The sequence below is a fragment of the Cottoperca gobio genome, chromosome 17 (assembly GCF_900634415.1).
Source record: "Cottoperca gobio chromosome 17, fCotGob3.1, whole genome shotgun sequence".
Lineage (NCBI taxonomy): Eukaryota > Metazoa > Chordata > Actinopteri > Perciformes > Bovichtidae > Cottoperca > Cottoperca gobio.
The window spans coordinates 14,692,555-14,710,844 of NC_041371.1; the positions used below are offsets into that span (position 1 = coordinate 14,692,555).

At 41.0% G+C, this 18,290-nt stretch overlaps 1 protein-coding gene across 1 annotated transcript; it reads left to right on the plus strand.

The window, feature by feature from the left end:
• Window positions 1-6,119: 6,119 nt before the first annotated feature.
• Window positions 6,120-17,900, plus strand: LOC115023084 (neurabin-1-like). The gene is given in 20 exon segments (XM_029454236.1): window positions 6,120-6,629; window positions 6,903-8,357; window positions 8,359-9,021; window positions 10,147-10,279; window positions 10,620-10,740; window positions 10,818-10,922; window positions 12,195-12,279; window positions 12,375-12,509; window positions 12,987-13,040; window positions 13,564-13,664; window positions 13,866-13,994; window positions 14,107-14,203; window positions 14,292-14,361; window positions 14,614-14,750; window positions 14,838-15,058; window positions 15,603-15,668; window positions 16,067-16,271; window positions 16,462-16,560; window positions 16,712-16,900; window positions 17,405-17,900. Coding segments are annotated over 19 exon segments (4,023 nt in total). The 5' UTR covers window positions 6,120-6,629; window positions 6,903-7,172; the 3' UTR covers window positions 17,633-17,900.
• Window positions 17,901-18,290: the final 390 nt, after the last annotated feature.

Below are 18,290 nucleotides of genomic sequence, written 5' to 3' on the forward strand. Positions count from 1 at the left end.
GGTCATTTTCCAACAAGGGTCTTGTTTAACAAAAGTGATTTGCAAACATATTGTTTCACAAATTATTGTCTCTCCCAAATTGCAGATACATTTGCAGTCCCACATGGCTCTTGCATGTTCATGCCATATGTATGTCATATGATTTGACATATGTAAAAGAAATTAACAGACGAGGAAAATTTGTAATGTTGCTTGCATGTTGCAAATCACAGCTTGCATGTTGCAAATTTGGTGAAAAGTTTCCCTGGTATTCCCATCTTCTCGGAAGTCCTGATAGTACCAAAGAGGTTCAGACTACACGATATTGTTGTCTGTTACAATGATAACTGTGTAAGATGAGGCAACTATAGAGAAATTGTTGATGTAACTTGGCCGAGAGACATGACAAACTATACGTTGGTCCCGGATCAACCAAAGCTTGCTGTCTTTCAAGATGTCATCGGAGGGGGCTGATAGGAACCGACTTCCAGGAACAAGAATGTAAACAAACAATGGCGGTGTGCATGATGCTGGCCGTCTTGTGTTCGGAAAAGCCTAAAACAGCCTCTGTTTCACAGTTTGACCTAGCAGCACCAACAACTCAACGACACCCTTCCTCTTTTGCTTAGCAATAGTTACAGTTGGGCGTCTCCTATTGAGCAAAGTTACACACATGGTGTTGTCCAGACTACATGGGATGAAACAATCGATTATCGGGCCTGACTCCATTACATTACATTACATCACATTACAATACAATACAGGTAATTTAGCAGACGCTCTTATGCAGAGTGACTTACAGTGAACTAACTACAGGAGCAGTCCCCCTGGAGCAGCATCTGCTGTTGTACCACTAGATCACTAGGCCATCACCACTCCCATTGTCATACCCGATCCGAGCCGACACTCTACGTCTGCCGGGTCGGGCTATAATCGGGATGATATCGTGCAGTCTGAAACAGGCATCAAACAACTCTGAGGATTCTTGAAAATGCTGCGTAATTGGGGTCAAATGTTGACAACATTGCAAAAAATTTGCAATAAAGACCGTGCAGTTAAAACCCAACCAGTGCAATGCAGCGCAAGGAAGTCTTTGTTCCTATTCAATTTCAATGGGATGTGAGTCACCTTCGAATGTATTGTGGGATAGCAGGCAGTGCGGAATTAGGATGCAACATAGGGAAGGGTATAATATAGACCTTCTTAACGTTATGCAAATACTGGAGAACTGGGTCAGGAAGTATCAAAGTGATCTACCAAAAGCTGACAGAAGAATAAGTGGCAGAGTGGTTACACTATCTTGACTGCTGAAGAATGACTCATCAGATTGGCCATCAACTCAACACAGTCTTAGAAACTGATGGGCTGCTTAATTACGCAATGCTTTGTAATAATTGATTATAGGCTTAATACATTGACATATCTACTGCAGCAAGTGAGAAGCTGCAGAGACGGGAACATTCATCAATCTTTGCTTAAAGCAGGCCTTTTCAGTTTGTGCACACTACTAATTTAAATATGATCATTAATGTGAATATGATGATCAACAGGACAGGGACAAGCTAATCAGTTCATGCTATTCCAGACTTAAGAATAAGATAAAGAAAGACATAACCAAAATTCAAGATATGTGGTGTCCAATCACACTGATACATGACCTAGAGATGTATGGCATATTCTATAACAATAACAGGATTTGGTAAGGCCGAAAGGTCCTCTATATAAGGCAACTAGCATAAACAAGCTGTTTATGAACATTGTTTCTGTATACATGGACATTTGTGTGCCTAAATAAAGATCAGTGCAAGATGCAGCTGCTGTGGCCTTGAAGGATGCCTCATGTGAAATGGTGTATTAACAGAAACAATTCAGCATTAGTTTCACTTGTTTTGTTTCCACCCAAGTGATGAGAAAGCTAGCAGCAGCAGAGATGCAGCTTGACACCAGGATGACTGCAGCCACCGCAGTAAAGGGAGGAAGGGGTTGAGAGGGGGGATGAAGAGGCTTTGAGCATCCAGCCCTATCTAAAACCATAATTTATGTCCCATGCATATTCTATGTCAAAATTGGGGGCTACATAGAAAGGTGGGAGAACAGAAGATGCAAGAGGAATTTAGGGATTTGCTCTGCATTCAAGGTCTGCTCTTGAAAGCATGGGAGGTCCGGTAGAAAGGAGCACAAGGAGTGTTTGTGACATGGTAAATGAGACACAATGGAGGCAGGAGAATTACTGTATCATCTCAAACTGCTCTAATTTAGACCTTCTTTATCTCCATTAAATCAAATCAAATCAAATGTATTTATATAGACCAATATCACAAATTATACATTTGTCTCAGTGTGCTTTACAGACTGTACAGGATACGACACCCTCTGTCCTTAGACCCTCGCATCGCACAAGGAAAAACTTCCTAAAAGAAATCCCATAATTAAAGGGGGAACAATGGAAGAAACCTCAGGGAGAGCAACTGAGGAGGGAAATTATGTTGTGTTGAAAAAGAGAAAGTTTGGATGAATCCAGGAAAATGTCAAAAAGGCTTCCCGGTGTCCAGCAGGACCAGGGCAGCAGGCGCAGCCACGATTCCTGATCCTGACTCCATTCATCGGTTGTTAAAGTCATTTGTTGAACTGCATCAGGTGAATTTCAATGTGTGAATGTGTGCACCTGTTGCAACTGTGTGTGTGTGGATGCTTACACATGCCTTACTGCATCTGTTTGAAATGGCACTTCAACACGCATGACTGTAATACTGGAGGGTGATTGAGCAAGTTTTAACCATAATGTTAAAATGAAGTGTGCATGTGTGTGTTTCAGCGCCAGCTGTCTCAGAATTCTATTTTTAAGATGTGCGTTCTGAAAACTTTGGAGAAAAGAAAGCTAAATTACTATAGCACGAAAAAGGACATACAGTAAGTACAGTGTTATGTATTGGTATTTAGAGTGTGTCTTGCAGAAAACATCCACTGATCCAATCCGTTTGAATTTCAACCGTTAAGGGTTTGACTTGGTTCCAAAATCACAACACATTTTATACAATAGCTGTTGTCTACTGCACTAAATACAAAGCAAACCTAAGCGTATGTACATCTGAGAATTCTGCAGGACAGAAATATAAATGCAAAAGCTTCTTTCCAAAGCACCTTGCAGTATGATGAAGATACATTTCTATTGTGTTTTTGACCCTGGTGAGAATTGAATCCATAACACTCAGTGTTAGTGCAAAGCTCTACATATTCACCTTTGCAGAATTGCATCATTATTACTGATGCTGTTAAAATAATAATAATAATAATAATAATAATAATAATAATAATAATAATAATAATAATAATAATAATAAAATTGCAGTACACTCATTTAGTCACAGAGTGGCAGCATTATTGTTTATGGATTCATAGATGCACCAACAGTTAAAAAACGGTGCCGTTTAAGGGACACGTCAAACTGATTCACAGCAACTGTAAAGAGCTGCAGAACTGCTACATGCTGCTTTGCTCATTTAAACTGCTGACTTGTGTGCTCATTCCAGCCTTGGGTCGAGTACAGTATGGTTTTGTGTGTGTGTGTGTGTGTGTGTGTGTGTGTGTGTGTGTGTGTGTGTGTGTGTGTCCATTCAAATGTTCAGAGGATTGAGTGCAATTCCCTCGTGAAGCTGGGAAACTATAAATATGGTTGACTGAACAGATAACCATATGGGACATGATTGTCTGCCAGCCTACATGACATACACGCACACTGCGCGCGCGCACACACACACACACACACACACACACACACACACACACACACACACACACACACACACACACACACACACACACACACACACACACACACACACACACAGCTAATATGATCAGCTGTCAGACAGTATCTCAGTCTAAAGAAAGCATCTGTCCTTTCCACCTAATTTGACTCTTTAAATTAATAGTGTTAATGTAGTAGCAGTTCATTAAAACAGGATTGAAAGTTATAGTACAGCCACTACAGCCACACAAATGCTAGTATGAATAGTGACATGTACCAAGTGAGACATTTGAGTATTTAGTTTATTAAATTGATTCATATCAGAGATTATGTACAAAAGTAAAATCATCTTAAAAAAGAGAAAAGATGCTTTGTACCAGATTTAGCTACTAGGCTAGCTCATTTCTATCTTTAGTCTCTGGGCAGGTGAAAGAAATCACCTCCATAAAAAATGGACCAACAACCTATTTACGTTGCGTATGCATGCACACACACACACACACACACCCACACACACCCACACACACACACACCCACACCCACCCCCACACACACACACACACACACACACATACACACACACACACACAATTAATTATCTGACATGCAGTATATACCCGATGCTGACATACAGTGTCTGTGATAAGGTGCCATCAGAGAATATATCTGTGAGGTTCTAATAAAATCAAGAGACAGCTAAATGTGCTGGTGTGTCATAAATGTGTGATAACTCTTGCTGCGTGTATGTGGACATGACTGTCATCATATCCAATTTTCAAAAAGAAATCCTCATGTGAGCCTGAGGAAGGAAGAACACAAACTTGTGTAGAAGTCAAGGTGACCTGCAGCTGGTGAGAGAAATGGGAGTTGAGGATTATGTCAGCACACACAGATCCCCATATTTCTCATCATATCCGCTATTAATGTATAAATAAGGGGATTTGCTATTATTTCCCAGCAGCTTGCTCCCATACATACATTAGTTTATATGATTGCTCCCCCCTTTCCCATTTCCACTGCTCCTACCAATCCAGGTTACATTTTTACCTCCAGTCTTTGTCTTCATCAACTCTGCCACACTCACTTTCTTGCAACCTATAACTCTCTAAATTTACTTTGCCACCCACCCTGACATCACTCCCTCATTTTCCATCTATACTTCAATTCACTTTCCCTCCCTCCCCTCCCTCCTTTGGTTAGCCTCATTCAGAAGAAAGCTTTTGTGATTGGCTAGTATTTATATCAACTAGGTCCCAGTGCCACCTGGGACAAATGGTCTCCAGTCAGATCCAGGTCACACCGAGCAGAACCACTCTTTCGGCTCCGCATGGTTCAGTTCAGTCCAGTCGATTCAAGTCCATCTGCCACACAAGCCAGCTTCACAGACAGACATAGGTACTGCACCGACTCACCCGCTGGCATCACACACACAGGTAGGTAATCTCTCTCACTCACACACACACACACACACACACACACACACACACACACACACACACACACACACGCACACACACACGCACACACACACACCAGCAGGTGCTACATCACTGCTCTGGTTTGACTCACAAACACACAGGTAGACAGAGTGAGATCTGGCTGACTTTGCATCATGCACACAGGTGAATATTCACAAAGCTTACCTCTGAGCCAAGGAGGTACCTCTGTCAGAGTGATATCGGTTTTCACAGCAGATGGCAACGCTGGCAGTGATGCTGACAGACAGGTAAAGGTAAGTGCATGTATTCATAACCTGCATGTTTGATAGTAGTGTAAAATACAACTACAGTAGATTATATGCATAGTGTATGATGGCATAATGTAAATTATTGGCTATAATGGAGACATATTAAAAATGGCAGTATTTGTTATGATAGAAGGTATCACTGACTTAGCATTCACACTTAGGATCCTACACATGGTCATTTAACACAATTGCAATATTTTAACAATATTTGCAGTATCCTAAACTGTAACCAAAATGTTCAGACTTCCTGCTGTAGATAAATGATAGTGCACAGTATAACAATTGACCCTCCCATATTTAGGCTAACTTGCCCCAGAGCTGGTACCCGCACACCGTCAGTATGCCACAGTTACTGGAGTAGTTTACATAGGATTACCGGAGGATAATCCATTTACAGTATTTAGAGACATGAGTCGCCATCTGTCTGTATTTATCACAGCGAGGGAGCCGCCAGCACCGGCTGGCTGCAAGCAAACACTTATACGGTAAGAGGAATAGCGTAAGAAAATGCTAAATAACTACCATTATTGCTAATTATTCAGGTTAGTTGGCGGTTTGTTGTCACTCAGGGCGACCTAACGTTTGTCACGACCTTTAAACTGCGCGCGCACTGCAGCCAGGTGGGTAAGATTTGATGCCTTCAAATGATGTGGTAAACTGCTGCTACTATCCTTTCGTGTGGTCGTTTTATTCACAGTTAGCATCGAGGTTAATAGCACAAAACATTGCAGTTTCATATTATTATGTACTTTAGCATTACAGTGAAGAGAAGGCAAGACACACCAGCCATCAGATTGAGATTAAGTAACGCTAATTAATTTAACTGAAATTGATTAAACTAAAACGTACAAATCCTAGCTTCGGTTCTTTATTCGACTCATTATGTCAAGACATTAAGAGCACAAAAGGGTAAATCACATTTAGTGTTAATAAATTAATAAATTCCGTGAGAAATGTACCACATGTGTACATATGTACTACTATAACTGTTAATTTTCCGACCGCACGCGAAAGCAGCCGTTATCCAGAGGACCTCATTGTTGCTCCAAACAATTTAATTGTGAAGTGAAACAAAACGCCTGCTGGCTACGTTTTGTTGTGTGTTTTTTTTTTTACGGTGCACACAATCGTTGATCTTCCAATTTCGCAGTGAGTGTGAGTACTGAGCCTGAACATTATTCATTTTAATGCTAGCATCGATAGTTGCAAATCATGCCACTTGTTAGTTTTACTCTGCAGTAATTTGCCTTAATGACCCTCTGTGTTGTGCCAGTCCATCTCAATGAATGTGTTAATGTTTAATTTACCCTTTTCTATTTTTTTTTGTCCGTTTATTTAATTAATGATTTTCACCATCATGTATTGATTACAATCTCTTTCAAACAAATGTATATAAATACTTAACCTTTCCTCAAACCACTCTTCCAGGAGACTCTTGCTGAGGTGAATTAATATCTAAAGACTGCCTGGATGACAGACCAAGAGCCTGCCTTTGTCACCTGCTGTCATCAAACAAATGCAGTATAGCCTCTAAAAACACACCAGCTCTATTATCCAGCATTTCTTATTGTTACCATTACACTGTACCAACAAATCCTCAAACATTGTCTGCCTGCTCAACACATGTCCAGGGACTTCCATTAGCTGTGAAAAGTTCCTCCACAGTTTTGTCTCACTTCAAAGAACCTCCATTCCCAGATGATGCGGACGGACAGCAAAGGCCGAAGTGCCTCCCCGCACAGGATAACCTATAAGTCTGACTTCCACACCATCAAATGTTCATTTGACACTGCGACCAGTCTACGACCTGGGACCAAACCTGCTGCTGCCCAGCTCTCTGCTGTACACCCAACCCGGCTGCCACCCAGCCTGTCCGATCCCATAATGTCCAGCACCAGCACAGGCAGTAGAGGGCGAGTCCTCTGTTCCAGGGGGACCAAGATCAGAGATAATATCTTCCTGCAAATGGACAACCAGCAGTTGAAACAAGATGGTGGTCCAGTGCCGAGTTCTGGCTCCACATCCCTCCTTGCTCCCAATAATCCCAACCCACAGCTCCAAACTTCACCTTTCACTGCACCCAGACGTTCTGTCCTCAGTTCCTCGTCTGTTCTGAGCACTGCGACAAACATCTCTACACCAGAATCTTCTCTACGAGATCAATTATCCAGATCAGAGGAGATAGCGGATATTGACAGAGCTGCTCTGGCTCAGAAATTCTCTGTAACTCGGAGGTTATTTGAGACCAAGGTGATGGAGGTTGTAGGTGACGGAGGGCAGGTTTCAAAATGTAGGGGAAGCAAGGAGATAGTGGAAGGGGAAGAGGGGATAGGAGGAGTCTGCCAGGTGGAGAAAGAGGAAGATGAAAGTGGGAAAAGGAATCACACAGGAGAGGATAGCTTTGATGAAAAGAAAATCATAAACTTCCCCATCATGAATATTTCCTTGTTGAAGCCTTCTGCACAGGCCTCGCTGACGAGGCACCCTAAATCTCCTGTATCGGATGGCCCTAGTGAATCATCCAACAAATCTCAATCCTATCTTCACAAACATGGTCAAACCACAGGATCAAAAACAGAGAAAGAAAGGACAGCAAGCACAACCTTTGACCTATACTTGACCCCTGAGGAGCCAGTGAGGGCAGAACTTGTTGACGTAAAGAACGGCTCATCAGAAAGTGATGAGAATGAAGAAGAAAAGGATGACAAAAACAGGCTTAATGATGAGGGGGGAAAGTACATGAACAAAGTTGCAGGAGAAAGTGTGCAGGAGCTAGTGGATGATGTTTTTGAAGAGCCAAGCATGAAAACACCAGGACCTTATATGCTGGGAAACGGAGTGGAACTGAGAGCAAGAGAAGGTGGGCTGGTTGTTCCTTCAGAATGAACACCAGAAGGAGGTATCAGCCAGCATGTCATGTAAAAGAGACACTAAGGGTGACTGGGAAGGTGGAAGAGACAAGTATCAGCAGGTGAATGAAGAAAGGGAGGGGCAGAACAGAGAGTTCATTGCATGGGTTGGGAAGTCAACAGAAAAGAGGGAGAAAAGGGCTGTTGCAGGAGTGGTAGAAAATGCTGGAATGACGGAGAGAGGCACGATGCAAGACGAGGATAATGACAAGGACGTTGAGACATACAGTATGGGGAAGAGGACAGGTGGAGAAGAATGTAAACAAAGCCATGGGAAGGAAAGAACTGAGAAAGAAGAAGAAATAACATCTGAGCTGCAAGAGGAGGTCAACCATGAGGAGTGCAGAGAAGGTAGCGATGGAAAACATGATGTAAGAGGAGGCAAAGAGGACCAGACAGGATCTGCAGTTATCTCTGGGATTGAGAACGAGGCTTTTGTGCATGAGCAGCAATCTCACTCTCATCCAGAGCATTCAAGACATGAATTGGAAAACTCTATACATGGAAATCTGTATTTATTGCAATATGAGGAAATTCCTGGTTTGCCTGAACTGAATGATCAGGAGGGAGAGGAGGAGGAGGAGGATGCAGCCCAAGTTGCGAAGAGGAAGGTCAGGTTCACCTCGGCACCAATCAAGGTAAGGGAAACATTTTTAAAGAAAACTGATACAAACTTGGGCATTCATTATTAATGTAATCGACAGCTGCAGGGTCACTTGTCTCTAAATTCATGCTGTTACGGAAGCTTTTTATAGTAGATTTGTGTGACTGTCAGTTCCAGCTGGTTTTTGAATCCATACAAGAGGAGTGTTAGCCCAAAGCCATGTTTCTAATCCATTAGAGGCGGAGGAAAGGCAAGATCCCACATGCTTCCCTGCGTACTGTCAGCACTCAGAGTTGCCTCGATGTATAAAAGCACAAAAAACATTCCTGTGTGCGTGGCATTAAACTCACAAAGTATTGTAGTGGTCAGTGTAGCATCAGTAACTGACATATGGAAGTTGTGTGTGTACATTGCAATTTTCTTTTTTTTTTAAATCCTATAATTATGCTTTCACAGTTCGATGAAGTCTCTGCACTTCCTGGTGCTCTCCCTCACACTCTGACAGCTTTGCCAACATAAAAAGTGTCTTGTTGTGTCAATAGCTGCAGATGGTTCTGACAGTCTGCTCTGTGGTGAACACATGTACAAGCTATCAAAGCATGGAGCAGTGCTTTCAGTCGGCCTACATTTGACATCAGTGTTAACATGAGCCGAGGCCGACAGTGATTTAAGGGTGGCTTACAGGTGAATAGGGTAAAAGATGTAACTATCACCATGAAACTTCCCCAGGTGATTACTTAAGACAAAAAGTTTTTGTGTTACGTTTTTGTATTAAGTTTTCTGAAATGTTATGTTTTAAATATGCAAATTAGTCATTCTCTTATATAGTATGTGCTCATGTTCATACATTGGATGAAGGCAGGTTGAAAATTCTTGTTTTAATTTTGTTAGAATATAATAGACAAAGGTTTTTACAAGTTTTCTGAAATGTTCTGAAATAAGCCAAGAAGGCGTTATCTAACTATAACCTTTGGTGAATTTGGGAGAAATCTACAAATGCAAATAGTATAGTAAAATGTTGTTGCTTTAATTTTTCACTCCTCTGAAAGAAGAAAAGAAAAGAGCCCATACTCTGAAAATTAACTAGTGCATGAAAAATTCTGTTTTTTCCTGTAGTGTCTTGCCTTAAACCGTATATGGAATGAATGCTGTCTTTCAGGTGTACTGCACTTATTCTAACGCGGAGTACGACAGACGCAATGAGGACATTGACCCGGTGTCCGCCTCGGCTGAGTTTGAGTTGGAGAAGAGAGTGGACAGAATGGATGTCTTCCCAGTGGAGATAGAGAAGGGTGTGTAGCTGCTCTTTGCTTTTTATGTTTGTTTTTTGTTTCCATATTTGTACACATCAGGTTACAGAAAGAAAAGTAGTCATGTAACTGGTCATATCTAGTGGCATAATTCTGAGAGATCTTTTATGCACAGGAAATATATTGGGTTGCTTAAATTCAGTGGGACCGTGTGTTAAAAATGAATACAAGGTTGAAAAATAATCTGTTTCAAAAACAGACTAATCACAATATTCTCACCTTCCAATCTTATTTCAAGTACCAGGTATCTCCTAAGACAAGATGTCATGCTACAACAGTGTTCCTCTGACTTATGTTGATAATTAATATATTTTCCTTCTAGGAGATGAGGGTCTCGGCATCAGTATAATAGGAATGGGTGTAGGAGCTGACCAGGGACTAGAAAAACTGGGAATCTTCGTGAAGACAGTGACTGAAGGAGGAGCAACACAGAAGGATGAAAGGTACATTTCAACAACACCAGTCTCTTGTTTATTAGGGATTGAATGTGGCTCTAATAACATTAGATTGTGTGTGTTAGGATTCAGGTGAATGACCAGATAGTGGAGGTGGATGGGGTGAGTTTGGTTGGAGTCACCCAGCTGTTTGCAGCCACAGTCCTCAAGAATACGTCAGGCCTTGTCAAGTAAGTTGGCTGCGGTTATGTCTTTTCCTAACCACGGTGCTAAAAGAATCCCACTGCACTTACACTGTGTAATGATGTGGATGGTTCTTTTTAGAACACAGAAAATGAAAAGTGAAAACGTTATGCTGTCCTATTTTTAAAGTAAGGATTTCTGTCCAAAGTAGAACCACAACTCCTAAGAAGGATGGTTTCAATGTATCTATGGTGTACATTCAAACGGCAACAGTGGATTTTATTGACGGCCGGAAAGTGCGTTGCATGGAATTGTGAGATGGCATCCTTTCCTTTCGTACAGGATGGTGTACCCTGTGCTAAAGCAGATAAGAAAGGAAGCATTGAAGCACCTTTTCTTTCGACCAGCTCTTATCATGGCTGCCACTTAGATACGTCCGGGTCATTTCACTCAGTTAAGAATCTTCAGCAAAAAAGACTATTTGCCCACAGCCCATGTTTCAGTATTTTACCATTATTTATGTACATGCTGCTGCTACTTTGAGAGAGCACGATGTCCTTGGAGGCTAGGTCTGACGATGCACTTTTTTGGCCTGGTATTTTATTTTTTAAGAGGAAAAAAACTGTCCATCTCATTAGTGACAGTCAGACTTCTAAATGTTTGTTACATAATTGGAGTTATTTAAAGATGAAATGCTGGTAGCAAGATAAATATAATTTTTCTCCCCCTAGATGTTGTTTTTAAAAAGGTCCACGACAGTCCTAAAAACAACATCTAGGATGTGTTGAGCCTAATGACTACAAATGATAAATACTTTAAAATAAATAAAGACACTATTGCCAACTATTTTCCTAAGCTTATCATAGTGTTCAGATAACCTATCAAACTTTCAGATACAAATGAAAAAGCTCTCCATTAGTGGCACTTTTAATGATGGATTCCTGACAGCACAGCTTTTAATTCCAGAAATTACCAGATTAACATTTCCTCTTCAATACATCAATTTGTCCTCTGTAGTGGGGGTGGAAAATAGTTATTCCAACAAAAAAAACTTGTGAATAGGATGATTTTCAGCAAAACCTCCTAAATGTTTGGATATCGTAGCATTGAGAGAGTACGAAAAACCGTTTATGCTTGCAATGACAACATATTGCAACAACAGAATAGGCCTTTTTGTCATGTCACAGTAGGAAAAGCACAGGTATACATACTGGTGTTGTAACGCACTATGCAATTATGAACGTTATTGGCAACACCTGTGCTTTTCCTTGATGGATTGATTGCTCCCATCTTTGACTGATTGCTCTGTTGGCCTGCAGGTTTTTGATTGGCCGAGAGAAGGAGGGCGTGGAGAGCGAGGTGGCACGACTGATCAACGAAAGCCTGGAAATGGATAAAACAAAGGTTAGTTTTCTTAAAGAACAGTGGAGTTTTGATCATGGTGACAGTTCCATGTGGTTTGATTGTACTATTTCCTTTGCTTGTTTTTATATATGAAGAGTGAAAAGGCAAGCGGGGATGAGTATAATGATGGTAGCTTGTCAGAGAAGTCGGTGGAAGAGGAGGAAGAAGAAGAGGACGTGTCTGTTCTTTCCAGTCTGGACAACTACCAGCTCTGCCTCAAATACCAGCAGGTACTTCACATTCAACATGAAATGATTGATCAGAACGTATGCCTTGTTCTTCCTTTGATCCATTAACATGCACAGTACTTTGATTATTTATATATATATGCTTCTACTTTTTAACTGTCATTGTTAACCTGACATTTTCTTTTTTAATATGCCATATTTCCTATTAAAAAATATAAAAAATTGATTAACATCCATAAACCAGGTGTGTATATAGTAATCATACACTAAGCCTACTGTTGGATATAGTACTAAATAAAAATGGGACCTTGGATTAGAAAAAGATTATTATTATTATTATTATTATTATTATTATAATAATTTGTATTTATAGGGGCACTTTTCATTTGCGTAAACAAAACTCAAAGTGCTAAAATCACAAATACTGACACCAAGAGGTGTGTTAAAGTAAAAAAGTATCTCCTTTTCATATCAATTGTCATAATCAGTTGGGTTTTCCATCCTTTCCGTCTTTTATAGCTTCAGTCAAAACTACAAGGCAAAGCGGCCCAACTTCACCACGCTAGAGAGAAGGTAGGTCACTCAGCTGAGATTGAGATCTCACACACACACACACACACACACACACAAACCAACCAATAACTGTACTCACTTTAATACACTAACTTTTTTGCTTCCACATTTGGAACAGTCTGACCCATTTAACTGTGTATGAGATGGCTCGGTGTGGAGTTACTAGGACATGGGCCGTGTTCCAACACTTCTCCACGACAGCCTTGCTTTTTCTGCCTTTGCCTTGAAGTAATCACCGCTGTGACATAATTGGGTTGGCGACAGCCTTTGAGTAGAAAATCTGTCTTTGTTCTACTCAACTCTGTGAGATCAGTGGGTACTTCATTTGTTGTGTCAAAGCTCTTGAAGTAAGAGGATTTAAGAAGTGTACAGTTTCTCCAACTCTAAGAATAGTTTTTGTCATGTGCGCAGTGCAACAAAAGAGCCTTTTTTTTTTTTTGGAAGCCCTTTCTTTCCCCTTGTGCATATGACATTTATCGGAGACATTCATAAAACCAAACCTAATCTTTTCTTTTATGCAAAGTTGAAGACATGGGAGGAGCAGCAGGCCTATTGGGAGAGCCAGAAGGACGAGCTGGAGCAAAGAGCGGAGGATGGAGAAGACAAAGCTGACAAACTAGAGAAGTATGATGCCATAGACTCTTATGCTTTGTGGCCATTCTTCTATAGCATATATCATAGAAGCCTATTTTTCTATGACAGATGATGGGGGACAAATCTAGCTTAATGTCTGAGTTGCAGCCTGAAGCTTGCAAAAGGACAACGATGTAAAGAAACATTATGAAGATAATGATGGTTAATAAGCCCCCTTACTCTATTTATCAGGTATTGGCAAGAGGCCCAGACACTGTGCAGGGTTGTGAGCCAGCGACTGGCTGATGCCCAGAGCCAATCGGAAAGCTTGGAGATCAAATACAGCAAGGCCAAGAGACTGGTCAGAGAATACCAGAGCAGGTATTTATCTAATCCAGTTTATTTCTCTGACAATGTGGAATAATATTCCTAAATTACCGGGAGTGCATTTTGTAAGCCAGTAAATTTGTGCTTTTCAAATGTATTTTTTCAGAGCGGAGGAGTGTGAGAGCAGAGAAGCAGATTTGAGAGGAGAAATGGTGGAGAGAGATAAGCTGCACAGAGAGACTGTTGAAAGACTGCAAATCCAGGTGAGAGGCGAGTTCTCAGTCCTGTATGGATTTACTTTACCGAGCCTGCCATTTCTCTGTAGTCATTGTTTCACACTGCTTATCACAGATAGCACAGCTAGAGGGGAAAGAGCCTGCAGCTGAGAGAAAGAACCACTCTCTGGACTCTTCAGTCACAGGTAAACGCCTCAAATACAGTAACTGTAATGTGTCTGTTATCTCTTCGACTTTGTGTCGCTGCTGGCAAGTAAAAAGTTCAAAACCATTTAATTTGTTTAAGTTTTGTTGCCAATTCTTTTTATGGATTTAGAACGGGACGAATTGAAAGCTTTTTGTATCGTTCAAACAATGTAATTCAAGTGAGAAAATGAAACCTTGAATAAAAACATGTTTTGTGACTATGAGCAAATGGAATTGTGTTTGTGTCTCAGATCCAGACTGGTGTATTCCAGTTCCAGATACAGGACGTCTAGACTCCAGTGCTCACATAGCCAGAGCTCAGCTGGCCCAGAAATCCAAGCGCCACCCGCCCTCCCGAGACAAACTCAGAGAGAGCTTTAGAAAACGGGTAGGAGACGGAGCTGTAATATTTGACGGATCACCACTAAATGTGCTTCGTTCTGACTGTGAAACATGCATGTCCTGTTGCTTTTAGGAAGATGAAGTTCAGAAACTACAGGAGAGGCAGTCCCTGTCTGCTCCCACGACGCAAAGGAGCAGCAGAAGTGACCTGTCCAGTACTTCGTCTTTCTCAGCACTCAGTCCTCCCACTAACTCCGTCTTCACCCCTCCCATCTACATCAATGACATCGTCACTCCCTCACCGTGCAAATCCTCCGCATCCAGAAAGTCCAAAAAGAAATTTCCAGACTTCAGGTGCAGGGTCTCTGTCTCTTTTTTTCGTCTTAGATTTAGATCGTAAGACAATATTTGTCTCATATTCCCTGGTTCAAAAGCCATGGTAGCTTCTATAGATTCCCTTTTAGTCACTGTGGTTAAAGGGATAGTTCCAATTTAGTTTGAAGTGGGGTTGTATATGGAACTTGTCGGCACAATTTGGAGAAACATGGCAGGGAAGCAAAGTATTTTAACTTCCTAAAAAGAAAAAAGGTCCAACAGTTAAAGTGTACGCTATATTTAGAATATGTTCAACACTTTACCTTGTCATCAGACAGCACTTCCCAACAAGGAAGTGAAGCTGTTATCTTTGCTCTCTTCAAAGACACCAGACTCCATTGACAAAAACAGTTATTTTACTTTGCAGAACGCACAAGTTGCTGGTCCACCCCTGCCTCGATCAGTTAGTTTGTGTTATTGTGGGACTTCTGAACTATCCTTGGTAGTGACACTGACTGGCCGTTTTGCTGGTGGTATACTTGTTCCTGACACTTTTAATGACTATAGTCGGTTTCTCTTTCAGTGGCCTTCGCAAGTCACTCAGCAAAAGGAGAAGTGAGAAACTCAGCAAAAGGTCCATAAACAACAGGTATGAAAACACATGTACAGAAAAACAAAATGGGTTTCTGTCTTGTACACAAGTAAGTTAGCTGGAGCTGATAGGACTATATATAAACATTGACAAACTAACTATCCAAATGTTATGCTCCAGACAGTATGCAAGATAATTGCATACCTTTCCATCACCTGTTTTTAATGCAAATATTTGGGTGGAAATGGCAGATATTTGAAAAAGATTGTAAAAGATTTGTATGTGGAGATGCGTAAGGACTTTTTTAAATGTATTTTTAATACACAAAATAAACATGATTTTAAGTATGAAATCTTATCATGGCCCCTTGAATAACATTTTATTTTCCTGAAATGTCAGACATGAGCATAAAACATGTCAGATGTAATTGAAATGTAACGATTGTTTTCCACCAGGGGGTCGCATGGTGACCTGGTGGATGAGCCCACTGGAGTGTCTCCATCAGGTTCGATCACCTCCATGCCTTCTTGCCTGCCCTTCCCCTGGTTTGGAGAGCGAGGGAGAGAAAAAGCAGTGGACGGTGAGAGAGGCAGAGAGAGACTGCGGTCCGTGTCCAGCAGCAGCTTACCGTACCTGACCACCTCAGGTAGAAGAGATCAGGTAAGAAAAGACTGAGTAACAAGGATATGAATTAGCTTTCCCTGCCTGCCCTCCTTCTCCTCTGTCTAAACTTTCTGATCTAAAAACGGTTCAAAATAAATCCTAAAAACATTAATAAATGCATGCATGGGCAAGCATGCAACAGATGTGAAGTACGCAGGCAGCCGAGATGTTTTTCTCTTGGTTCCAGAGTATTGGCTCTCCAGTGGGCAGCTCCAGCATGGTGGGTCATGTCTCTGTTGTCTCCCTCTCTGGACACTCTCACACTTTCACCTTTTCCTCCACTGAGGTGAGTCTGTCCTTCACTGCGTCTTTCTTTTTTTACTTCTTTTCCCATGGAGCACTTTGTCCCTTCATTTTGTGACGATCCCCAAGTTTCCTCATTTCTTTACTTCACTTCTCCTCACTCTGTCTGCATATCGTCTCTGGTGTCCCGTCAGACGTTAGACGATGATCCAGTTTCCAACAATAACAACAACCAGTGGCAAAATCGACCCGTCTTGGAGTGGGACAACCAGCAGGTGTGTCTGTGGTTAGTCGCCATGAACATGGACGAGTATGCGTCTCAGTTTGCTGCCAGAGGTGTGGACGGGACACAGCTGCTCAACATGGACAGTGAGAAACTCAAGGTGAGTGGTTAGGATAATGATTAGGCACAGATGCACTGATCACATTACCCCACTCTGGAAAGTAGTTTTATAATATATTGCGTCGTTGTCTTTATATTTTTATCTATGGTTTTTTTCTCGTCCAGTTATTTAAGGAATATTTAAGAAAAGCTACAGTATGTACTAAGTGGAACATTTCACACTAGAAATATGCTAAGTATGTCATGTCCACATCAGTCAACATGGTGATACTATTTCATCTGTGATGAGATGATATGCAGTAGGCCATGCTAATATATCAACAAGGCTCTACTGGTAATAACTACCTTTAGTGAGACCGTGTCTGTTCCTCTTTTTATTGGGCTTAAGCAACTTTTGGTGCCAGTTGCGACTATACATAATCTCGTGAAATGTATTAATGGAACCTCTTTTTGTTGGAGGGTGATTTTTTTACCTTAACCTGTACAAAATTGCTGCATCTTCTGTTTACATTTACATGCCCGGTTTCTTTTTCCCTGTCGTCAGGCTCTGGGGGTGTGCAGTCAAAGTGACCGGTCTGCCCTCAAGAAGAAACTGAAGGAGATTAAGAAAAGAGAGGAAAAAGAACAGAAGAAAGGAGAGATGAGGCTGAAAGAGGAAAAGGAGAAGATCACAGTTTTGGATAAGGAGGGTAAAGGCATGATGATGATGATGAGGGAGGAGAAGTCTGTAAAAGATGCCAGACGCAGTGTCAGAACGGAGTCACTCTTATAAAAGGAAAGACAGAGGTGATGTCGGAGATGCACCACCAGCAGCATGAGGGCGTGTTTGCAGCCTATCAAGCACAAAAATACACTTGAACCAATTTATATTCAATAGAAAGCGCTAGAACTACTTCACACATCTTCTATTCACATCTTGTAGCTATCATTTACGATGCAGAACACTAGTTTTTAGATTTAATTGATGGAAAGAATATTTGGACCAGAGCAGAGTTTGACACTCGCAGCAAATATGTATCTCTCAGTATGTGTTGTGACAATGTTTGTTTTTTTAAATCATGAACCTTAAATTATCCTTATCATTTTAATATTTAACGATGTGCTGATTTAAGCACTCAGGTATTTGCTTTAAAGGCTTTTTTTATGTATTAATAAATAACATTTTAAACCTATTCCTTTTGCTTTGAACTCATTCATTCGGCCTTGGAATAATCACACACAGAACACATGGATATAACAACATTTAAAAAGTTTTATTCAAGAAACTCTTTGTTCACTCTCTTCCTATTTTACAGCCAGTGAATAAAAGGTGAATTTTGCAGAAGCTTGGTCGTATATCTAAAAACCGAGTACTGGACACTTTTGGATAATTTGCAGTTTATCCATAATTGAAGTAATGATTTTAAAGAATGCTCTTTTAAATTGGGGAA